This window comes from Pithys albifrons, chromosome 1 (assembly GCF_047495875.1).
Source record: "Pithys albifrons albifrons isolate INPA30051 chromosome 1, PitAlb_v1, whole genome shotgun sequence".
NCBI classification, from domain to species: Eukaryota; Metazoa; Chordata; class Aves; order Passeriformes; family Thamnophilidae; genus Pithys; species Pithys albifrons.
Genome location: NC_092458.1, coordinates 17,168,974 through 17,194,576, shown reverse-complemented (window position 1 = coordinate 17,194,576; position 25,603 = coordinate 17,168,974). Strand labels below are relative to the sequence as shown.

Sequence of the window (25,603 nt, the reverse complement as noted above, 5' to 3'; positions counted from 1 at the left end):
GACATCCCTGGCTGATTGCAGTATGTTCTGCCTGTCACCCAGTTCAGGCTTTTAATTTTTGATTTCCCTTTTATTTTTAGGGTTGTTCTGGTTGTGGAAAATGTGACTGCAGTGGAGTAAAAGGGCAAAAGGTAAGTCAGCGCTCTTCATTTTATTGCTTATTTCAGCTACAGGGTGTATAATATACTGGGAGTCAGGTGAACCATTGCTTTCAGTGAAGACTTGCACCTCCAAGGAGCATTGCCAAGACCAGGACATGTGCCCTTCAGCAGGGTTTCCAAAAAGCAGCCAGCTTGATGTCTGCAGCTGCAGAGGGCAGGAGGGCCAAGACTTGCAAGCAGTCAAATGCCTTCACTGCAGGGTGAAGCCCCTAGCCCAGTGCTTGGCCATGCCCTCCCTCCTTCCCCATCGAGTGGGATGCTTCTCCATCACTCTCACCTTTCCTCTGCCTCATCTTCAGTCTTTTCAGTGGCTAGCAGGCCTGACATCCTGACCATTTCTGGAATTGAGGCAAGCAGTTCAGTTCAGAAATGCTTCTCTCAGCATACTATGTGGATTGCTCTCCAGGAAGTCTGTGATGCATCATAATCGACATAGCCTGACCAGGGTTAGCCCTGGGAGGCAATGACCTGTAATACGAAGAAGGAGGTTAATAATCAACTTAAATACAGAAGACTGTTGCAGGTCAAGAAAAAAAAAGGTCAAGAAAAAAAATTTAAAACTTTTTGACACAATCTTGCGAATGAATTCCAAATTTTTTATATATAAAACAAAAAAGGATCTTTAAAGTCTTCTTTTAAAGCAGTAACAGTGAAGAAAAATTATACCATACTTAATTTTCCCTCTAAATTACCTACTTTTGTAAATATTGTAGACATTCAATCACTCTCCTTATCTCTTCTAATTTTGCTGTAGAGATTTTAATCTACAGTGTGTTCTATTGTGCATGCACACGTGCTGTAAAACAAAGGTTTTATCATCCTGTGACCGCTTTGGGTACATTTTTCGAGGTGAGTTGTTTAGGTCACCCAAAGGAATGCTTAGAAAATGTTGGGGGGTTTGTTTGTTTTTTGTTTTGAGGATTGTTTTCTTCTTTGAAATAAATAGCTGGTGTTCTACACTGTCTCAAATGTAATAGCTGCATATGTATGGATGAGGGGTTTAAGAACATTTATTGGTAGCTTTTCTTTGGTGTTTTCCAGAACTAGGAATGTAAATTACTTAATTGGAGACCAAAGCAAGATAATTTTCTTTGTAATAGAACATAGATTAATTTGTGACACGGATGAAAAGTGTTGAGATACAAAACATCTTTTAGATGGAGTCTCCTTTTTTTTTAAATGACCTATTATTATCTGTTTAATAGAAGTCAACTATATGTTAAAAACAAATACAGCAAAGGTCTGGGAGAGGTTCAAAGCTCTGAATTTATTCCTTGATATCTTGATGTTAATTTTCAGTAACGAGTACAAATGAGTCATTGTAGATTGAAAGAGACATGTTATAACTCCTGTTGAAAGACATTAGTTTTCAGTTCATAGAGTATGGCAGCATCTTGTAATGAGATCATTTTAAAAAATGATAGCTTGGGGAAATAAATAGTATTAAAACTTATGCTTCATTTATTTCCAGCTGCAATCCTCTCTGTTTGCTAGAGCTCTTGCTGGCATTTTTCATTTTCATAGTCCACGGTCTCAAAATGTTCTCTTTAAAAGAAATAGATGCTTGCCTGATATGCTAGAATACAAAACTATCTCACATTAACGCAGGCGATTTAAAGACGTAGAAGAGAGAAAAATATCAGTCCAGTAACAGAAGGCATAGTAAATTCCAAATTCCATGGAAACTTGTCCAGCATGTCAGTTTACTCTCTACTTTTCCTGATGGACTCCATCACAAACTTCTTCAAGCACGGTGTGAAGTATTTACATAATTTTAGATTGTGTAGGAAATGCAGTTTCTGACATTTGAGACATCAAGATGGGTGAATGAATAATTATACATATAAAACAATAGTCTAGAAAGACATTTGGTAGTATTTTGGAATGCATTTAACACAGAAGTTGATTCAGATCAATGCTTGTTCATTATGTTAACACTGAGGTTTTCAAATATGTATTCAGGATTTCGAACAGAAAACAGACTTTTAGCTAAAAACATCTGCTCTCTGTCCTTGTTTCAGCTTAGAATAGTTTTTCATCCTGATTCTTTACTTTAATGCCTGTATAGAATAAGGATGCTTCTCCGCGGACACCTCCTTATCGCGAGGGAGAAGCTTGTGTGCCCTCATGAGGTTGTGTGCTATGCTGGCAGTGCTTTGTGCCTTCAATAGGGTCTCCCATGACAGACAGGTCTCAACTGAAGGGTCAGACAAAGTGTGTCTATGGGCAGGATGGGCTCACTAGCTCCCCGGCAACCATCCTAGGAGAAGGACAACTCCAACTCCAAAACCCGGGCAGATGGAGCTCTCTTAGCCCTGTAAGGCCATCCATCTAAGAGAAGGATACTCTAACCAAACCTACGTCCTGAGGTATTTGCTGTCACCGTCCAAGCTCTCTAGGCACTGGCAGATTCAAACTAAGGCGACTGAAGGCCCACACTAAGACCCTGAATCACCTTGTCCAGGAGCTGCTTTTTGCTGTCGATGCCGCCCTGGTTGCTCACACAGAAGCAGCTCTGCAGCGCTTAACATCCTGCTTTGCAGAGACTGCTGAGCTTTTTGGGCTGGAAGTCAGCTTGGAAAAGCTACCAACATGCACCTCAGGAAGTCTTCCATCATCCCCACATCACCATAGGTGAATCAGAGCTTTAGTCAGTCCAGCAGTTCACCTATCTGGGAAGCATCATTTCCTTGGATGGTAAGATAGAAAAAGAGATAGACAACAGGCTAGCAAAGGCATACAGAGCCTTTGGAAAACTCCATAAAAGAGTCTGGTCCAATAAACACCTGAAGAAAAGTACAAAGATCAGTGTCTACAGAGCCATTGTACTGTCTACTCTTTTATATGGGTCTGAATCATGGATCATGTATCGCCACTACGTGTGACTCCTCGAACGCTTCCATCAGCTCTGCCTCCGTGCAATCCTAAACATCCACTGGACTGATGACGTGACTAATGTGTCTGTCCTTGAACAGGCAGGGGTCACCAGTATTGAGGCCATGCTGATGAGAACGTAGCTGTGCTGGGCAGGGCACGTCTCCAGGATGGAGGATCACTGCCTCCCAAAGATTGTGCTCTATGGTGAACTCGCCACCGGCTGCCGCAAGAGAGGAGCCCCGAAGAAGAGATACAAGTAGTCCTTGAAACAACACCTCAGCCTTGGCCATATTGACTGCCATCAGTGGTCCACCCTGGCCTCCAATCAGGATTCATGGAGGCACATCATTCATGATGCTGCTGCTTCCTTTGAGAACGCTCTCAGAGTCAGTCTCGAGAAGAAAAGACAACACAGAAAGAACCGTTCCTTGCCAATATCGCCAAAGGAGATGTCCCACTATGTCTTTTGTGACTAGACTTGCCTATCCCGCATCGGCCTTTTTAGCCACCAGCACACTTGCAGCAATCTCTTCCCAAATCTTTGTTCGCAAAGCCTAGCTATGATGATGATGATGATGATGAGAATAAGGACAGCTTGCTACCACGTCCCAGGCCTGAAGACAGAAGCTGGTGAGGGAAAGCAAGGGAAGCATCCTTCCTACTTGCCTCTGTAATATTTCTAGAATTGATCTTTCCAAACATTATATTTGGATTTGAAACATGTATGTGTTACCTCAAAAATCTATGTGAATGTTGTTTATTCAGAGGATGCATTAGAGAGACTGGCCCTAGCCAAGATCTGGGCTCGGAGAAGGCTACCAAGCACATCTCTTGTGGTACCCCAGGGGACCACATTAGAGAACATCTGCTCTCCATTTCTCACGTAGCCACTTGTGTGGGAAGCACATATCCATTCTGCCCTGAACCATCCACAGCCAACATATTGCCTACACTGGAAACCCTTTTGATCTGGCTTCCATGCCGTGCAGAAGTGCACAGATGCTGAAGGGCCTTTTCCAATCCACCCACACTCTTCAGCAATCCACCCACACCAATTTACTGCCATGGGAGCTTTGGGAGCTGTGGAAGGAGGTGCTGGATTTACCCTTTAGTGCCTTAATTCTTAACATCTGGAGAGATATTTCCTACCATAGTGTGGGAAGAGGTTCCAGACCCTACAGTTTGATGTGGTTTAATTAAAATTCATTTGGCCAAATAGTCATATTATTGATCTCACCAGAAAAAGTGCTGAAAATTATATTTGACTTAAAAGCTGTAAAGTGTCCGAGAAGTATTACACAACATTTTAGACAGGGAAGAGTAAATTACACTAGTGTATTTTTCTCTCTCATTTGACAAGATTTTCATCAATATGAAGGCCATATTTAGAGTACATTTAATATGTTTTCTCATCAGACTATTTCCGTGAAAATTGCATCCCTATGCCAAATTTCTGTAACATGAGTATACTTTATCAAGGGCATATAATTGACAAAGTCTAAGGGTTTTCATCCATTTTAGAAAGTGAACATAATTGCAACAGATGGCCCTTATCCCGTAAAACCTTTATTATTACACTGAACATCAGGCTGTTGTTTTAAGCTACATAATGTCAAGTACCACATATTTCCTGAACAAAAGGTGCAAAAATTTTAGAAAAGGATACTATTCCTAAAATAATAAATAATACCTTACTGTTTTCTATTTGAGAGATTAGCCTGACATCTTCATTTGTTACCTCTTACTCTTTTTATTTGGTTATCTGCATAATAGCTTGGCTGTTCTTTTAAGCCTTGCTGAAGTGTGAGATCTGTTTAAACTGATTAGAGTTTTGAATGCTTGCCTACATTTTATTGAGCTACTCTCGAGTAGACTGCAGCTATGTTTTCTCTTTTATGCCTACCTAGATTTTGAGAACAATTTCAAGCATCTGTGGAGATAAGATGTGCTAGCCTTTAGTATGTGTAGAAAAAGCATGTTAAACATTTAATTACCATTTAGAACAAAGATTATACAGAGATGAGTAAAATTCTCCATACATTGATTTTTTTTCCAAGAACGTTTATTCTCTCATTCATCATCACTTGCACTCCTCTTACTCTGTATCAGAGACATCTGTAAATGGAGAAACACTGGAACATTGTGCAGAATGATTAATCTTCTCAGACCTATCAGTTAGAATGCACTGAAGTATAAATCCTCATTCTTTAGTATAAATATTTTATGATGATTTCACTGTCTCAGCATTACCCACTGAAATTTGAAGTCACAAGGATATCAAATATTTTTGTCATTGAGCGTGAAGTATTGCAAGATTTAGAAAAAATCTTGGCTAGGATACTCTGAAAGAAAATAGAAAAGAAGAACAGAATTAACTCAGTGTAACTGCTGCTTTTGACTTGTTGTTTTGTTGGTTTTTTGGTTTTTTTTGAGAGGTAAGAAAACTTGAGCAAAGAATTTTATTTTGGCTTATTTTTGTTTGGTTAATTCTGAGGCTTTAGCCATACTATTATATCTGTCTTGGGTTGAGCTGGCAAAACGCCAAGTGTCCAAGACAGGGAGAAAGGGTTCCGCCTGCCCCCAACCAGCTAAGGGAAAAAGAAGAGGGAGAGGAAAAAACTCCCTCTAGACCAGGTTTATGCTGAAACTAACTACATGTATTTATACAGTAAAGAAAAAATTAAGAGGAAACCACAATATAACACACACAAGTTATACATATATAACAAGAAATAACTTCCCACTCCCCAATTAATACAAAGCCCATCACTCTAGATTCATAAGCACTCTAACAGATACCCTGCAAGAAAGAGAAAGTATAACAACAAAATATTTCTACTTCTCTGAACTCAAACAAAATACGATGCAGGGGCAGGGCTTAACAGAAAAGAACAACTGCACCAGGTCTTCTCTGCACTCCAGCAATGGTGGAACTGAACTAACACCTCTCACTGCTGCCCCATATCTTAAGTTTGCGTCATCTGGTATGAAATACTCCTTTGGTTACCCAGTCAGGTGATAGCTGTCTCCCAATCCACATAGATTCTCTGAGCCTGACAATTTGAGGCCTCGCTAAAACCACTACGATACCCACATAAAAATTACTTCTCCATTTCCCTTATGAGTGTACCACACCAGCCCTGTGTGGATGGACCATGCCACAGAAATACACAAACTGGCTTTGCTTGAGGTATTTTGAGTCTGGAAGCCGGGTAGCTCTGACTTTCACAGTCGATAAGAGCTCTCTGGAGTTCCCTGTCAACAGGAGCAGTGACCAGTCTTTTCTCCCCTGCACACTTCTACAGTCTTAAAAATCACTCATAGTTTTGCTGTCTGCAGTTGACTGTGCTTCTCCTGTGTAATGAAAAGTTGACTGTTGCAGTGGACTGTGTCCCTGTATATTTTTTTAAGGTTTACCAGAGTGGGAGGACCTTTGAGGGTTTTCCTGTCATTTTAGGTATCAAAAAGTAGAGGAAAAATATTTGTGATACTGATGATTTAACACCATATAAAACCTCTTGTTAGAGAGAAGCTCTGGCAGTCAGTGGGAAGATCACTATTAAGTACTTCTGAGTTTCCTTGAAAATATAGCATAGGGCAACAAATCAGTTCCTTTAGTGGAGCAAATCAATCAATCACTAGATCTATGCTTTTCATAGTCAAACTTTTATTAGACTTGTTTTTTAATCAAGAATTTTTTTAACACTTTTCATTGACAGTACTTGGTTTTAGTAAGTAGTGCTCAGTGTTTCTATTTAAGTGGCTGCTGTAGGACCTTACTTTGTGTGCAGCACCTGCACATGCCTGAGTTGTAAAGAGTATGAATGGAGGACACTACAGAAACTACAACTAAATAATATACCCTGGAGGCAGCCATAAAGTTTGGAAGAGGGGTGAGAGGCAACGTGGGAGAAAAGAATGGGTTTGCAGTCCTGAAAGGGCTAACAATAACGTGAAATAATGTAATCATTCCTGAAAGGGCAAAATCAGAAGACAGTAATAAACCAAACAAAGATATTGATCAGGTGCAGATCTGATGTTCTATAAGGAAACTTGTGATTCATAAATATTTTTGAAAATCAGGACATTGTCACAATGTTTGTGTCAATTCTGCAGTGACAGTAGTATATTTTTATTTATTTACCCTTCACTCAGAGAAAAATAATCCTTTTAATTAAAATCAGGCAAAACCCCCCATCCATGTATCATATAGAGAGCTGCTATTCTCGAAAAGAACAGATGTGAAACAACTGAAAAATATTCATTGAAATACGATAAATATTGAAAGTTTTCTCCTGTTTCCCACCTGTCAGACCAAATGGCTAAGTGGCATCTAAAACCATCAGCTTTGCTTAGTTTAAAATAGTCATAGGAACTATTCGTCCCATTGTCTTCAGCAAAATTTTCTATATTAAGATATATTTTTGCACTCAGTACAGTGGGTATCTTCGATTAACACAAACTAGTGGATTAGGCTGATAAATTTATCTCTAGGGAAAGCAGGCCATAAACGCAGATATCCCAGTAATACTGTTTGATGGGACATGCTCATCTTTAGTTTTCAGAGCTGACTTTTGAAGGTTTTCACAAAGCCGTATTTCAGTTGGCATAGTATGACCTTTTAAGCAGCTCTTGTTAGCTGTGTATCTTTGCTTGTAAAGGTGTTGGTGTAATGAGTTTAGGCATTTCTTCGTGACTGAAACAAGCTCATGTGGCTTGATTTTACATTTGTACAAGTGCTTTTAATGTATGTCTTCATTATGGTTTCTGAAAGGATTACAGGAAGTATGTGAGCCTTAATGAAGTCAGTGAAGTTTCCCAAACATGAGAGGAAAGTAAGATAAGAAAATATGTATAAGATCTTTACTTGTCTGAAATCTTCATGTTTGGGAAGGAGAGCTGCCCAGTGCCTGTGCAGTACCCATGCATGGCTTGGTATCTTCCCAAATTTCAAATTATGTCCATGCAAACAGTCATGTTTTCAGTACCTGCTGGGTGCATAGCTATTACAAAACTTTCATCCTGATGTGCAGTTTTTTAGAATCCAGTCATATGTGTGACAGCAGTCTGCTTCTGATTTCTGTCTGTTCATCTTATTGCCCACTACTGCTCTGTCATATTGATAGGGTGTTGTGGGTGTAATTTAGGAGTCTGGGACAGCAAAAGTCTGGGGTACAGCAGTAGCTGCATTTTGTAGTTACCCCCTCAGGCTTCTTTAAATCATTCTGTTCTTCAATTTATACTGTATTTGTGGGGATCTCAAAGCAAGGCAGCCACTGTAATTGACAGTTCTGTAATATGTCAGTTCCCACACAAGAATTTAATACTTGATGCATTTAATAATTGGTCTCTCTCTACACTTCTTCTGTAGCAATATTAACAAGAAGCGACCTCCTCATATATGGTTATCACTAGGGAACCACAATAATGTGGCAATCTTAAATCACTTTCTAGGCTTTCCATCCAAGAGCAAAAAGTGGGTTTTGAGGGTTTGTTTTTATTATTTCATACCTAGTGGTAGTTAGTTGTTTCTCTTGGCTTAACTACCTTTTATTTCAGATTTTAGAATATGTTTTCAATGAGAGGTCAAAACTTAGATTAGTCACTGAAAACTTCTGGCCATACGATTTCTGCTTTCAGAAAAGCAGATCTGAATTTTCTCAAAGTTTGGATTTCATCAAGAAGAGATAAAAAACTGAATTTTATGCCAAGCTCTCAAAACCACTTTCAGTAGAAGCAATAGCAAAACTTGTATCTTTGTATGCCTGGAAGCACACAGAACAGTAAGAAGCAGTGTGAAAGGGGGATTTTTAAAGAGAAAACCTGAAGTAGCTGCTAAAAAAGTGATAGCAGAGTATCACACAGGCAAGTTTCTAATCAGCTGGAGGACATCTTTAATTTAGCCAAGAAAGAAGTTTAATATCACAGAAGGAGCAAGTACAGTTGATAAAACATTTTTAGAGATGTTAAAAAGAACTTAAATTTCCTTTCAAATAAGTACAACACCTGAGAAAGAGCTACAGAACAGTGAATGAATTGAATTATAGGTAACACACCAAAGAAAATTGATTTGAATTATGAAAATAATTATTTGCTTTCAGTAATAGATAAAATGCGTTCCTATACAATCTTTAATAACAGAGGGAAAGTAAAATTAAGGCAAAGCCAAGGGAAAAGAAACTTACACTCCTGTATGGAAAATCTTATTGCTATCCCTTAGAATATTAAAGAGTGACTAGAATGGCAAAACCTACCCATAAACTTTGTAGCTCATAAAGCAAGCATGTGACAGCCTCCACTGAAGTTCAGTTGAAACATATTAAAATTTTTTGATATGCCAACAAAAATAATTCTCACCAAGGCTTGTGTCAAAGATCAGTGTGCACAGTGTACTGAGTTGAGTGAGTGAGTGAGCACAGTCACCAACTTCAAATGGGATGCTCTCTTACTCTTTTCTCACTGACTGTAAACAGACTTGGCAAAAGCATTTCATGGATAGTTAGCAGAATACTAAAAGCATTGAGGGAGTTTGGTAACCCTTAGTTTTGATAACATGGTTTGCTTATCTGCCAAGCAAAGACTGAAAGATGATGCAGAACTGTAAAACAAATGTGTTTAATTGGTGGTGTTGGAGGGGAGAGACTGTAGTGCAGAGGAGCAGTCTAAAATGTCCTCTGGCTCCAGAGTCAGGAGTTAGGTGAAAAAAAGGGAGGAAAATCAAAGGTTTGTATAGTGGAGCAGAGAACAGAGAAGCCAGTGCTGCCTCAATCTCTATGCAGCATTTTTAACATGATTTGTGAATTAGAGATGTGATTGTAAAAACCTCAACTCAAACTTCATTTCTGTCTGAAAGTGTGGAGGTAGAAGCTGGAAATCGAGTTAGGACACATTCAGCCCCATGAAATTCCTACAAAGGCAGCTAGAAGTACTAGGGATTAAATGCTGTGAATTTATGTCAGTGCCAAGGCATGAGAACTGAGTGACACCCTCGGCAAAAAAAAAAAAAAAAAAAAAAAAAGGAAAATACAGTGTTTGTGAAAGTGAAACTCTCGAATATGAGCTTTAGATAGCAAAACTGCCTTTGACCCCTCGCTCTGACTGGGCTGCATCAGTTTTCAAGAAAGGCAGGGGGAGATCGGGGCCCGAGGGGAAGGGCTGTGCCGTGGGCTGGCAGTGTCCTGGGACCTTGGCTGTGTCACTTCCCCGCGGGGTCCTCTGGGTGGCAGTCATACATCATGGATTTCGTTTATTTGTTGTGACAGGCCTCTTAACGTGCCCTTGTCTGTGTTTTGCTCTTTTTTGTTTGGTGGGGGGGTTTTGTGTGTGGTTTTTTTTGTTTGGTTTTTTTGGGTTTTTTTTGGCAGAAAGAGAACCTTAGAGACACCAGCTAAGCAACAGACCAACTTCTGGTTGGCATTCACTGACAATGATACTGATGTACTGTACAATGTCAAAATAAGAAGATACTTGTTTTCATTCTTATTAATGATTATTGTATCTTTGTTAATTTTATTGATTTAGGCAGAACAACCCTGGAGGTACTGCAAAAATACGTATTGTAGTGTCTGTTATCCAATGGATCTGTTTGAGTCAAGAGACATTAGAGACTAAAGCGAAGAAGCAGTGATTTACACTTTTGAGGCACAGTATTGTTGGTATTTGCATGAGCAAAAGTCAGAAGCCAGAATATTTCCTCTAGCTTTTGTGGACAGATATTTTACTCCTATTGGAACTTCCAAAATGTTTCAAACTTTAGAAATGCCATTTCCATTCTAACCCAAAAAAGCATCTAGACTAGCACTGTCTCAAATAGTACTGTCTGTCATGTACCCAAGATATGAGCTACTTCATTATGAGAACTTTATTGCAGTCTGTACTGTCTAGGACCAGCTGCCCATGTTTTTACTATTTATGGAAGAGATTATTTTCTGTAAATATGTCCATGACAAACCTTTGGCAAGAGAATAAAACTTGCATGTAACGTCACATTTCATTCCAGGTCTAGGATCTGAACAAAAATAAATTAAAAAACCCTGTAAAGTTCAAGATCCTTTTTTTTCCTCCCTGCTGTTTCATCTTTAAATGTGAGCCTTTAAACAAAGCCAAATGCAAACAAATGCTAAGTAATTTTCATTAATGAAGAAGGAAGGGTGGGGAACATTTTTACCCCTTATATTCTTGGACCTTTAGCACTGGAAGTGATTTAACACAATGTGCAATAAAACAAAGGAAGAGTTACTCAGACCTAATGTGTTCAACAGATGATTAAAAGGGGTGGAAAATATAGCACCCTTTTGATTCAACCTGTCTACAGGTGATAGAATTTCCTTTTTTTTTTTTTTTTTTTTACAGTGCATAGACATTTGTCCTTTGTCCTTCAAACATCCTCTTTTCTCATGATTCTTTGAGATTCTCCTAACTAATGACTCTAACTGATGGGAAGAGGCTCCTTGACCCATGTCTGATAAAAAATAAAAGAAATAAAAGAGCTTTGGAGAACCTCATGTGTACTTTTGTAAAAAGGTTTTTGTGACTTCCTCCTGAATCATCATGAGCTCTGTGTTATTGTTTGGGTTTTTTGCCCCCCAAATCAAGAGAAGTTTAAACATAATGAACCACAATGAACGTCGACAGTGAACCACATACTTTGGTGTTAAGCTGCCAAGCTTTGAGCGGGAGGCTTCCACAGCTGAAAATAATGATTGCTTGTTGTCTATTGGCTTCTGCTCTCTGGTTTTATATTCCTGTCCTTCATATACCAAGCCCTGAATGATGCTCTGAACCAATATATTCCCCCTTAGCATATTAGCTACTTCTGAATCTGTAACGTTTATCTGCACTGGAGGGAAATATAATACAAAATGTGTATCAACCAAAGACACGAAAAGGTAAGGAAATATTGAGAACTTAAGGTAAAGTGTATGTGGCTCAAAAAGTCCTGAAAAGTGAAATTTGGGCAGCTGCATCGAAAAAACTGGCTACCACATATGGAAAATGAGAAATTGGGGTGAGGGGGTGGGGATGGGGGGGTGAGCAAGAAGAGGAATTGCATGAAGAGGACTTGTTAAATGATATTGGGAAGAGCCATTACAGCTGGTTTCACTGAGGTTGTACGATGCTGATAGGCAACCAGTTGCTTGACCCCAATTAAATGGAGGCTGTGTTGGTAGCCATGCTAGGCTTTTGAATGTTAATTTTACTTCACTCAGTTTATTTTACTTCTTATTCAGCTCCTGAATTTCTTTTAGTCTTGCTGTATATCCACCCACTTGAACACCAGCCAAGCACATAGATACTGATATGTAGGGAAAAGGATAATCAAAGATTGTTATTTCTATTTTTGGACTCCTGGGAAGCACTTAGCAGCTTCCTGAGGAATGTTCTGTACAGCCACGAGGTGCCACAGAAATATGCTTTTGGTCTAAGCATTCTTTTGTATTTAGAAGGCAGAGGCCCAGGCTCAGTCCTTGCACCTTAAGCCTGAGCAGCTAACTCAATGTTTATGCTGATAGTGGAGGTTTATACCTCCACTGTTGGAGTTTGGGGCTCAACTTGTATCAAGCTGCACAGGTTCCCCAGTGTTGTAAATTCATGATGCAAGGGAAAGGATACTTTCAAAGCAGGAAGAGTAATCCTGTTAGCGAGTGAAAAAACAGAGCTGAGTGAGATGCCATCATTTGGTGATCAGGGTGCAGCTTCTGCCCCTTTGTATATGAACCTGTATGACACTGACCTTGGCACCATAAGGAGGTGCTTTTCAGTATTCCCCCCTCAAAATGCAGCCTGGGAGCTCATTTGACTGCAGGACTGAAGGAGTCCCACAGGTGAAAGAGGGGAGGGAGTAAAGGGAGAAGGAAATGGCAGAGCAAGCACAATGGCAGAGAGGTCATGAGTGGAGAGCGCTCTTCCCCAGCAGCTGTTGGGGTAGTTGTTTTTCATCATACATGGCTGTGTATAGCACAGAGCAGCCCTGGTAATGTTTGAAGTTCTTCAGGGGACTCATCCAGCCCACAGCCAGCCTGGCTGTGGAGCTGTGCAGGTGATATGAGACTGTCATGGCTACTCCTTCTGTTAGACATGCCAAAAATGGAAACTCCTGTTTCCGTGTGAGTGAGCTCTTTCAGATGCTTCCTGACAGTGCAAGCGTCCAGATTTTGCTGACTCTCCCCCTGACCTCATCCCCCTCTTCCATTCTACATACTGTCAGGAACTCAGCTCCAAAACTTCTGGGTGAGCCAAGATCTGAACAGAGCTCCTACACAGATTCTTTGCATATCTTCAGAGTTATGTTTGGTTAATTAATTACTTGTTACTTATGTGGTTCCAGAATTGTATAGCTACAGTACGGATAGATTCTGCTGAAGAATGTGCAGTGGGAATTTTGTAATGTTAAACATTCTCAGTGCATTTGAGGACACATGTCTTGTGAGCATATAGCAATATTTCTGTTTGACTGATATCTACTTCACACTTTCAATAAAATACTGAAAATGGTAAGTGCAGCTGAGGACAAACAGATGATATTTATTGTACATGTTTATTTAATTCCTGAAATATATTCAGGGCTGGTGCTCCCTCTGGTGGTTAAAAAGACTCTTTTAACAAGGAGAATATTCCCCATCTGTCTTCACTAATGTAGCACTGAGCCAATTAAAATTTTCTAACCCTTGTTTGAAAGAGTGTGGAAACACTGTGACTTGAGAGTGTTACTCTGATCGCACAAATGTTTCCCACTGTGCAGGGAAATTACTGGTCTAACTTGGAACCAATTTAGACCAAGGTGTTACGCCACCTTTGTCCTCTATTACCTCTCATGTGGCTTCAGATAGTCTGGGTAGAAACCGTGGGTGCATTGCAAGTCTATCGTCCATTGCTGTGGATTTTATGAGGTTACACTGGAGCATCAAGGTGTGATGAATGTTTTGAATGGCAAGTTTTCCTGGTAACACGCACTATTTCTCTCTATTTGGAAACTGCATCCTCAGTTTTTGTCTTGAAACAGTTGCATTTCTTTGCCAAACATCCTTGACAGAATTTCAGTTCAGTGAATGTTAACTTTTGGAAACAAGAGAGCATATGTGTTTGTGATAGGAATTCTGAGCTTGTAATACGTTGGAATCAGCAGTGACACTGGTCTGAATACAGCTCTCCAGCAAGGCCAAGGGTTTGTTGGCTCCCAGCTGTTTCCCTTGCAGTGAAGGCACAGCTGAGGTGCTGTGGTGGATGAACTCCAGCAAATCCCACTGTGCTGGTGTGAGAAACTGCTCTTGCTGCCTTTCCACCCAGTATCCTGCATTGTTGTGTGCTGCTCGCATCAGTTTTGGCAGCTGCCTGGCCACCTGATGAGCTCCTCAGCTCACAGAAGCCAGAGAAAGCTCACTTGCTAAAGAAAAGTGAGTACATTTAGTGAGCTGAACTGGTGCGATGCAGGCTAAGGGAATCATATCAGATGGTGTAAAGAAGGGTGAGGTGGCACCATTCCTTTAAGAGGAGGAGGAGCAAAGCCACTTTTGCTGGGTAGACCAGTTTAGCTGCCTTGTGACATCTTTCCCCAAGACTGAATTTTAAGCCTTTTCAGCTGAAGGGCCAACACGTGTCTGTCCTGCTGTCTCAGCTGCAAAGTGATCACTGGCAGAGGCAAATCTTAAGGAATGAAGCATCTTTCAAATGGCTTTGGGAAGATCTGCACATTGTCATTTTCCATGTGCCTGTTCTCTGGAGAGGCTAAGAACATGTTTTTACAGACCTAGACACCCTGTGAGCCTGCACTTCTGTAAGCAGTTGATTTATATCCATGTTACCAGTCTCTCATGTCTAAGATCTCCCAGTCCTGCAATCCCCAGACAAAATCATAGGGGAAATAATTTATAATAGGGCGGTGATTATTTTATCCCCCTCAGCACTTGATATATTACAGCTGAATCTTTTGAAACTACTTACTTCATGTGACTCTCTTGCTTAGCAATCTGCAGTTTTAACATGTGTCAAACAGCATTTAATGGCTAATTTGGAAGAGTAGGTGCCAGAAAAAAATGTCAGCCCATGCAGTGAAGCTCTCAACAGGTTCACATCTGTTTATAAGTCCATTCAATTTTAGTTTGAACTACCTAATGCAAAGGCATTTCACAAAAACTGGACTAACACAGGCATCTTGCTCATCAAATGAGCACAATAGTGACTGAACACTTGCTATCTATTTACGTAGCACCTTCACATTGTTGGCAGCTGAATGGCAGGATATTAATTTTTGTGAGCTGAGTAATGAATTCGCCTTTGTGTTTTCTGACAGTTTGCATTGAATCAGAAGAGGTACATATGACTGGGTTACATCTGTTTTAATTTTTGAGTCTCATAAAATGATTTGTAAGAAGCAGAAGCTCTTTCAGTGTTACTTGACAAGATTTTGCAGCTGTGAATGTTGGAACTTGAACAATACATAGCCCTTGCAGTCAGTCTCATGCTCCTCATGCATCACAGCTACAGATCTCAGTGCTGAGCAAAAAATAAGTGGAGTAGCAGGGGAGACCTGATGCTCACCAATTTATATAGTGTGAGTGCAGCATAAATGTAGCAAAAACACTAGCTGTTGGGCTGTTTGGCTGGAACATTGAGTGAAGAAAGGAACCAGGCAGACAAGCAGGGAAGGGATGCTGCTCACGTGTTTTTTGGCAATGCTCGACATCTTCAGGACATGCTTATGCCTGTACTGCATAGCATAGTAGGTTCATCTGAGCTTAAAGTTCCAAATAAGCCACTTTGGGTAGGAAAGCAGCAGTACAGAAGTTGCTACCTCATTGTGATCCCTGGGGTCTAATCAGTGACATTAGGACACTGGGCATTGACATGCCTTTACAGCGTCTAGATAGTAAAGTTTCTGTATGCTCTTGTACAGTGTAGATACTCTCAGAGTAATAGAATTTTACTGTAGTGTAGTGTCACTGATGCCAAAAAAATCTTAAGGTGTATGTTTGCACTAACTCAAACAGAAGTATTGAAGTAAGACCTTTGTTCATTAGCGCTACTTCTTTCCTTTCAAGTTTTGGCATCACTAGTTTTCTAAGGCTATTGTACAAAGAGGCAGACTGACACCTGGACTGAAGAAAGGGACTGGAACCCAGGAGACATCCCTAGGTCTCTTTCTGGGTCTTGGTGGAACAGCTTGTCCTAAGTTCTCTGAGTTTGCATAGGTGGCGTAGAGAAGTTAAGTCTCATTAACTATGTAGCCTGAAACTGCAGAGGTTTGGGCTTCTAACCCAACGCTTACTTCATAGTAAAGTCAAATGGGAAGGCAGAGTAGAGGGAGAGGTGTTCGTAGTGTGTAAGTTCGTGAATAACCAGCCAAGGTGGCAGGTTGCATGAAGGGAGGGATCAGGCAGGTCTCAGACATATAGTTGCCTTTATGTTTCCTTACTTCCCTCTAGCAAATCACAGGCGAAAAGATGAGCTCAGTTCCAGTATGAGAAACCATGAGTCTGCAGTATTTGGGATGGTACAGCCCTCCACATGCTCAGGAGTTAATCTTTCCAGGCCTTGGAACATCCAGTAGTTTGATTGGATATCCAAAAATTCTGGACTAACAGCCAGAAGTTCTGGACTAACTGTTGTTTTTCTTGTTGGCCTAACAGTGCAAGTCAGGAAAATAAAATGTTTCTAGGGAAGCCTGGATGTATCTTAGCTCAAAGTGGCTTGGTGTGGTCTTGACTGTGCTCCTCCAGCTATGTAATAACCCTCAGACAGGGCAGCCTAGGAGGTTGAAAACAGCCTCGAAAGAATTGACTGTAGTTGTCCTGAAAGCCCAAGTCTGTATTTGTTTTAAGACTTTAGTTAACCTTCTTGGCAAGCTGAAGCAGTCATTACCTTAGTGAGTGATTTACAGGCATGTTGAGGCCCTTTTACTGTGCCAGAATGATTTTAAGGCAGCCTTAGACTAAGTGAAAATCTAATCTGTAAACCTCAGTTTCATCTGGCCTTAAGAACAGAGGAAAGACTATTTCCCTGTGTTGCAGGGTGAAGTGGTTCCAAGTGTGGTGAAATCCCTCCGAAGGATAGAACTTCCGAGTGCAGAAAGTATCAGTCATGTGTGACATGACTGATCTGACTCACATATGTTACATATGACTCACATGTCTGTGGGTCAAAAGTAATCTTGTTTTGTTCTCATTTGCACATATTGCACTTTCCTTCAGCAATGGAAGACCCTGTTGTATGTACTTGAGTGTCTTTTCTCTTCTGCACACACCTCCCAGCAGGTCATGAGAGCAGGTGCCCAGAGTTCAATATGAAGTCCTGGTCTGAAGTCACATAACAACTGATTTTGTAAAATTACAGGTGTGCCAATTAATCAGCCACAGTATGGATTTTTGCACCTTACTAATTTGATTAACTTACAGGTATCTTACATATTGTTAATTACTTCAACACATTTATTCAGAGATCTGGATCATGATACATTCTTCCTTAAAATATTTTTGAAACAATTTTAGTTACTTTAGAACTTGCAGCTGACCTTGAAACATATTTTTTCAGTCTGTTCTGATGTTTGCTTTGTTTTGCTGTGTTTTCTGGTCTAATGCACTGCGTCAGATTTGCAGACTTTGTTCTCAAAGCATGACAAAGAATACTGGATAGTAAATAGAGGAGATCATGCCATTTTAGCTCTTCAAGAAAAAAATCATTGCCTCAGAAAGTACCTTTTTATTGCAAAGTTAATTTTTATGGGAGGAAGGAGAGCAGAAGCAGCAGGATTTTTTTTTATAGCAGGAATTTTTAGTAAATGAGTCTTAATTTGATTTCACTTTCTCATGCTCTTATCATCTCAGTTATATTTTGCTGCCCTCCTCCTCAGCCATTTTAACAAAATGCTGGACAAGGAACTGAAAACCAATATCAACCCAGTAACTCCACAAATCTTCCAGTTCCTCTCATTTTCTGGCACTGCAACTAGCACAATGTCTGTTGGTCATCACTAAGTTTCCTCTGCCTGCATGTCATAACTTGTTCTTTGAAAGATACCTGTTATACTTCCTTGACAATTGAGCTCTCCAAGGCTCGAATGTTGTTGTTCTTGTGCGTGCTCAATCCTCAGCTGACCTCTTCAAGTAGCCAGGATATTTTTGACAATATGAAATGTTTCTTTCTGTTTCACATCACACCTTGAAAGGACAACTCTTGTTGTCATGGAGCATGTGGCTTTTGATTTGCTGTTTCCAGGAACTGACATGCATAATTTTTTCCCCTCTCTCTATGTGTAGGTTTTGCAGCCTTTATTCAGACAGTGTTCTTTTTGGTTTCACTGCGGGTCCATACATAGTGTACATATTTTAACTGCAATATTGATCTAGAGTGTGGATGGATTTTCTGCCTCTAAATTTATCTATTTAAATACATTTGGACTTGTAGGGAGATGGACAGCACAGAAAACATAGATGTCCCATATAGCATTAAAGAAGAATCTAAAGGATGACACATACAATCTGGGTGTTCAGCTTCTTGGGAAGATCCTGTATCTTGGAGTATCCGGTCTCTGAACCACCCTGAAATTCAAGTGACAAGCCTGCTCTCCAAAATCTGCTGTTGTGAATAGTGTGTAAAAAGAGTGATATTTGCCATTCATACAATAGTGACTGAACAGTGATATTTGTGGTTTTCTGGAATTTAATTTCTGATTCAGAGTGTTAAATTTTCCACTGGGATTTTAGCAATATCTGTAGGAATGAAGGTAGGTTTTATTAGAGGGCAAATGACCTTCTGATCCCAGGAGTATAAATGTGCTATGAGCCCTGCTATCCCAAGGAGACAGAAAAAAGGTTTCATTGACATTCAAAGTGTGCTTTTCTGTTATGGTGCACTCAGCCTCTGCCAATCTATTATTGAACCAGAAATATATTTTTTATTTATAGTAATCTTTCTTTGAAGTACGAACAAGAACTGTTTAATGTCACATGTAGCTTCTTACCACATAACTGGTTTCTTGAGCACAGAAACAGGGGTTATGTGAGTGGCTTGAAGAAGCAACTTCAGTTGTATAGATGCTAATTAGTTTTCTTCTTCCACAGGGAGAAAGAGGCTTGCCAGGACTGCAGGGTGTGATTGGGTTTCCTGGAATGCAAGGACCTGAAGGTCCCCCTGGGCCACCAGGGCTTAAGGTAAGAACTTGATCTTTAGTATTTGAAACACTCAGATTTCCCTAAATTGTTGTCCCAAAGAAAGACAAAGTTATCTCTTTTCCATTGCAGGGTGATACTGGAGAACCAGGACTGCCAGGAACAAAGGGAACACGAGTGAGTTCTAGCATACTTTTTTGCAATTCTGATGTCTTTGGGTTGTTTTATTTGTTAACTCTCCATGGCTGCCTTCAAGTGCAAGAGGGAATTAGTCTCTTCCCTGAGTTAATCAATGAAATCCCCTTGTGCTGCATAATAATTTCAAAATTCTCACTTTTACCTTTGAAGTTCTGGCTGCATTGGGCAGCCAGTGCCTGTATCCATTTGCATTTTTACCTGATACTTACTATTACACCAACAGCACTGGTATTAATATGCCTCTGATATCTTTTTGACATACCAAATTGCTTTTTTTTCCAGCTTCAGTATAAACAAATGTTATTTCCTCTTGCAAAATTCTCCTTTATGTTTGCCATCTAACCTCCTTGCAGCACTCTAGCAGAGAAGCTGACACGCTTATGAGCACGTAGATGTTAAAAGTGTGCACAGGGTCCAGAGCCGAATTAAAGCCAGGAACAAAGATCTCTTGACTTTGCTAGAGGAGGCTCTGAATATTTCTGTGATCTCCCTGTTGTCATTTCTGTTAATTTGGACACTTATATTGCATGTACTTTAGCACATTTTATTAGCCAGTGCTTTGTCTTTTGGCATTTTGTGAGGTGCCAAGCTCATTCTGAGCATTTTCATGTCTAGTAATGTCATGACAAAAGAGGATTCAAATGACTCGGCCAGTACTGATGCATACATTTTCAACTCTTGTTCATAGATTTTCAAAATCTCATCTCAATTTTGTTCTCTATCTGCCTGCAGTTGCTGCATCACACAGAAGTTACTGAAAGAGCTCCAGTTTCTGAGCTATTGCAGAGAGAGTATTCTGCTAGATCAGAAATCCTTATTTTCAGTCCATGATGTTTGTTATACCTTGGGGTATCCTGAGTGTTAATGTAAACTGGCATCTTCTGACAAATGTGTTTGTGTGCTGCAGTACAAGGAGTCTGTATAACAACTATAAAGTTTTGTAAGATGCAAATATACTATCTGAGCACAGGATTCCCATACATCTTTTCTGCTTCATAATACATATATTAAGTAATACTGCACGAAAAAGTAAGATGATATGATTAAAATGATTTACCTGGTTGAACCCCCAATGCATTGCACTGAAAACCTGTTCAAGAAGGAGTTAGCTCAGCTAGGTGGTTTTTTTGATTATAATGATGAATTGATACACTGATGAAGGGTATGAAAGAGAACTATCTTTACAGTGTATTAACATCATCTCCTGATATGAAGAGATGCCTACAGTAAATTTCATTTTGGGAATGCTGATTGTGAAAAAACAACACCTCTTCATTCCTTTTTATCTGTACATAAGGCTCTGAACTAGTTCCTACTGTTTAAAAAGTAAAAGAAATATAAAAAGTTGCTTTCAGTTATTGATGACTAAGGTGACATGTTTGAGAGGTTTTGAAGATTAGATCTGTTTTGTAATGGAAACTTAAATGCTACTTGGTTTTGAGTGTCATCACTGGAGTTGCAACTTGGGCTGCAGCTTGTCCTTTCTGTTTTGTGGTTTTATCATTTCAGTTTATGTTTTTCTCAATTGCAGGGCCCCCCAGGAGTATCAGGCTTTCCAGGAAACCCAGGCCTTCCTGTACGTATGAAGTATTTTTACAAATAACTAATTGTGTTAATTAAAGTATTAATTGTGACATCTGACCTGGATTATTATGAATATTTCTTATTTCTTTTTCTCATGTAGGGCATTCCTGGACAAGATGGCCCTCCTGGTCCACCTGGCATTCCCGGATGTAATGGCACAAAGGTGACATTTACGTATGTTTATAACCTCTGTGTTGAAGTAAAAGCATCCCTCAAATATATGTTCTTGATTTCTCTGTTCCCCTTAGGGTGAAAGAGGTCCACTTGGTCCCCCAGGTTTACCAGGACTGACTGGAAGTATAGTAAGTAGATTCTTTTTTGCTGCTTCAGCTTTTTCAACCCTGATTCTAGGATCAAATATAACTATATGAAATGATACAAAGTATAAGATGTCAAATATGCAACACTGAGTCACAATAACATCAAATATATCTTTTTTTCACAGGGACCCCCAGGACCTCCTGGAATGAAGGTATGTTTTACTCTACATGTATTTATATCCTGCTTTTAACAATAAGAATTTGGGTGAAGTCTACAGCCTCTTAGACTAGCCGTCCTTGCTTGAGGACTGAAAAATTGTTTTGCTGTGTTTCACTTTGTTTTCTGTTTTGCAACCCCACTATATAAAGACAGTGGAGTGACCTCCCGTTAATAAAAATTGAACATGTGTGTTCCATGCAGGTCTTGAAAGTGTAGTATTACATGGATTGCAACAGAAAAAAAGTAGCATATATCATTAATTATGTATAAACAATATAGTGGCCACCTGATTTTGTATAAAGATTTAGATGGGTTTTGTAATTCAAACATTTGTTTTTATATTGACTTTTATTTATCTAAAAATGTGACATAGATAATATTTGTGAAAGAAAGTCATATACCACACAATATCAGAAGCATCCCACATGTACTAAACAGTTTTCACAAATAAAATAAAACCAGATTACCTACCTACCTGCCTACCTACCTACCTACGTAACTAACTAACTAACTGACTGGGTATCTGAGTGAATTTTGTGAACTGGAGAATGAAGCATTGAATGACAATGAGAGAGCTTTTGCTCTTTAAAATTAACGGGTGTTGTTTGGAACTGTAAGCTTAATATAAGTCTAAATGTAATCTCAGTTTTGTAATGATATGATAACCCAAACTATATCTTACTCTTACATGGGAAGAACTGACTTAGTCTTTAAGCACTAAAGTACTTGAATGTTTCTTCCCTAGGCATGGATGCATAGGTGCACAATTCTTGAAACAGAATCACTTGCAATACTGCAACTTTGTACAAAAATGTAGTAAAGATGATATCTTTTGCTTTTGAAAAACAGACATAAAGAGGCAGATAATGATCAGAATAGTTTTCTAAAGTAAGACTAAGTGGATTCCTTTTTTGACAAAATAGTTTTAATGTCAAAATTAGGTGTAAACTTGAAGATCTCAGTCTGGGAAAGATTGTGAGATTACCATTTCTCTAACCATACAGGTCAGATGCTCCAATTGTGATGCTACTGTATTAGTAATAGATTTGGCAGAAAAATCATTCTGTCTACCCATTATGGTATAGGAAATGAAGGTACGAAGGAAGATTTGGTACTGGAATCTCTTCAGGTGGCTTTAAAGCATGTTTGGCAATTAAGGTCTTAACTTTTAATATCTCTCGCTGTGTTTCAGCTGAATTAAGAGATGTAAGGTGATTTTCTTTTAAGTCAGCTTTCCAAATGATTCAAAACTATTCATAGCTCCAACTTTCATCTCAATATTAGTGTTTTTGAATATATTTGAATTGATGTTCAAGTGTTCTTTTTCTTTACTTATTATAGGGAGATCCAGGTGAAGTGATTGGTCTTTTACCTTCTGGTGTGCTAAAAGGTGATAAAGGGTTTCCTGGCCAACCTGGATTGCCTGTAAGTCTAAATGATGTTTGAATAGCAGTGAGCTTCAATTAAAATTATATCAGTGTCATGAAATCACCATGTAAGTATCACTTGTTTTATGATGCCATCTGGATTTTTCATAGGGTCCACCCGGAACTTCAGGGTTTCAGGGACCAATGGGGCCACAGGGTCCTCCAGGAGAGCCAGTAAGTTTCCTCTCATGGTGATTTGCATGTTATTTATAGAGCTTTATTGCAGGAATGTTCTAGAAGCTACATGTAGCAAGTCTTGGTTGGGATTTGGGAAAGATAACCTGTGGTTTCAAGCCTGTGGTTTAGCCTCCAGAACTCTAACATGGCAGAAACTACTAGGCAACATAGTTTTTCAATAGCAGCTGCTTCTACAGTTGTCTTCTCTTCTTGCACTCTTGGAGGGTATTTTTGTGGCTGAGAGACTGTAATTGTTATTCCTTCTTTTCACTCTTCCTCAGTTTTTTTTTTAGAAAGTAAAACTACAACTACAAATCTATCAGCCAGACATAAATCGAAATGTTTGCTGAGGTTGTACTTGCCACAGCAAGTAGTACCATGGCAGCAGGATATCAACTGTCTGTTATTACGGTAATTATTGAGCTATCACAGACAGATTGTCTTTTTTATTGGTTTTTATTCTAAGTTGTGAATTACACACAGTAGCAGGAAAAGACCTTTTATCTTGGTATAATGAAAAGATTTGCCTTTTTACTATATTCATAGAATAAGGCATTATTCCATCTAGTGTACTATATACATATACATGCTAAAATGTATTGTCTTGTAGGGTCCCCCAGGGCCACCAGGACTCCCAGGCGAGAAGGTAAGACTCTTTAATATAAATATTAAGTCTGTCTGTTTATTTATTTGGCATACCAAATCCCCCAAACTCTGGAAATTAATGGTCCTAAAGGAGTGGGATTTTTTACGCTTTGGGATCTATTTCTATGTCGTAATGGACATCAGACAGAGAGATATTTAACACTTTTTTTCAAATTTGTCTAGCTCTGTTATCTCACTTGGTCAAATGAATAGTAATTACAACATTCTATGGTTATTTGAATTATTTTTAAAATGTTGAACTTTGCACTAAAATGTTTCAAACAAGAGCATATTGACAATAAAATTATCTGATATATTTAATTTTTTTCACAAGATGCTGTGACACAGGGCTAAAAAAACAGCAGGGAGGTTAGGACATGATTATTTATTTGTTTCACACATGCATTCTAAATACTTATTCTGCCTTTTATACTCCCTCTTAGTGTTTGATGTGTACAAAATACTTTCATATGTGTATATATATGCATGTATGCACTGCTGATAAAAATTGACTAAGTGTATATAATTTACATTTTCAGGGCTACATGGGCTTGGGTTTTCAGGGTCCTAAAGGTGAAAAGGTAGGTCTCTTGTATACTTCTAGAGACCAACTGCAAGAAATACTTTTGGTAGTTTGTTTTAAATAAAGAAAACTGTTTGAATCAATCAATGGAGAAAATCAGCTTTATAATTTTTGGAAGACTTGAGTAAATCTGCAACTTACACCTAAATGAAGAAAAAGTCATGAATGGTTACAGAATTTGTTAATGATGATGTTATATCTGATATTAATGTAGGTCACTATCCTGTTTCCCAGCTGTGACTGGAAAACTACTTTAAGTTGAAGTAGGCAGATCTGGAAATGTTTACTCTGTATGTTAGGACTTATCATCAGATTTTTTGAAATCACTTTAATTCTGAGGGTAGAAATTTAATGCGCTGTTCAGAATGATCATAATTTGTTGTGGTAGGACTCTTGTGGGCCTGCCTTTGTTTGGTTTGGTAGTATATAAATTTGAAGCAGACCTTTCAGTTTTCCCCTTTTACTCTGTTTTCCTACAACCAGAAAGAGTTTCAGAGCACACAGGCTGGTTTACTTTTGAATGACTCTAAGCCAAAAGATGTGCTCCAAGATCTCATTTATTCTCTGACTCAGCATCAAATGGGAGGTAATATGTCAGCTTTAATCTGTTACCTCTCACACTGAGAGGTCTGGGCCAAAATGCCTTATGTTGTGTTTCCAAGAGCCAAGAACTTCATGCAAGTCATAATGTGTCTGAGCACTTTTCCAGAAGCTTCTCATGAGTATCACTGACATAAGGCTTTTGAAGTATAATTATATTACTTAGGTTGGGTTTTTTTCAGTCTACCACCTTATTTATTTATTTTGAGCCATAATATTCCTAATGGATAAATCTTTTTGTGGCATGACATGTAGCTGAAATTAAGTTGTTATCATGAAATTTATTGAAAATTGTTAGTCCTAGAAGTGTGTGGATATTTCCTATACTCCTCAGGTTTGTCTATAGCAAAGGATTAATGGTATTGCTGTGCATTACTGCTTGTCAGAAATGTATGAAGCCTTTTTGGCGGTGTTTTGCTGTAAAAGATAGTGCATTATGTAAGGGGATGAGATTCTGACCCTGCAATGGACTTCTACATACTAAAAAAGTGTGATCCACCTTGAAGGTGACATTTATGGACAGTTGTAAAGCTGATGGAACACTGTAAATTTTGACTAACATTTTCTTTAGGCATTGACTTTCTGTACCTGACCTCTTTCCTCTTAATCTCCTTTCTGCTAAAGAAGGCACTGGAAAACTTTTGTACTATTGCTGTAATTAATTCAATATGTTCCTGATATTTGGTGTTAATCAATCTTCACCCTAAGAGTAAATTCAGAGATCTTTCTTCAGGGCAGTCTCTGTCTGTCCAATTGGACAGTAAGACT

General features: G+C 39.1%; 1 protein-coding gene across 1 annotated transcript in view; it reads left to right on the top strand.

The window, feature by feature from the left end:
• COL4A1 (collagen type IV alpha 1 chain) overlaps window positions 1–25,603 on the top strand; it is a 122,538-nt gene that overhangs the window by 51,748 nt on the left and 45,187 nt on the right. The window contains exons 2-12 of the mRNA XM_071567708.1: window positions 81–131; window positions 19,094–19,183; window positions 19,274–19,318; window positions 20,871–20,915; window positions 21,024–21,086; window positions 21,172–21,225; window positions 21,369–21,395; window positions 22,745–22,828; window positions 22,942–23,004; window positions 23,618–23,653; window positions 24,192–24,233. Coding sequence (XP_071423809.1) covers window positions 81–131; window positions 19,094–19,183; window positions 19,274–19,318; window positions 20,871–20,915; window positions 21,024–21,086; window positions 21,172–21,225; window positions 21,369–21,395; window positions 22,745–22,828; window positions 22,942–23,004; window positions 23,618–23,653; window positions 24,192–24,233 — 600 coding nt within the window. The remainder of the gene's footprint in view (window positions 1–80; window positions 132–19,093; window positions 19,184–19,273; window positions 19,319–20,870; window positions 20,916–21,023; window positions 21,087–21,171; window positions 21,226–21,368; window positions 21,396–22,744; window positions 22,829–22,941; window positions 23,005–23,617; window positions 23,654–24,191; window positions 24,234–25,603) is intronic.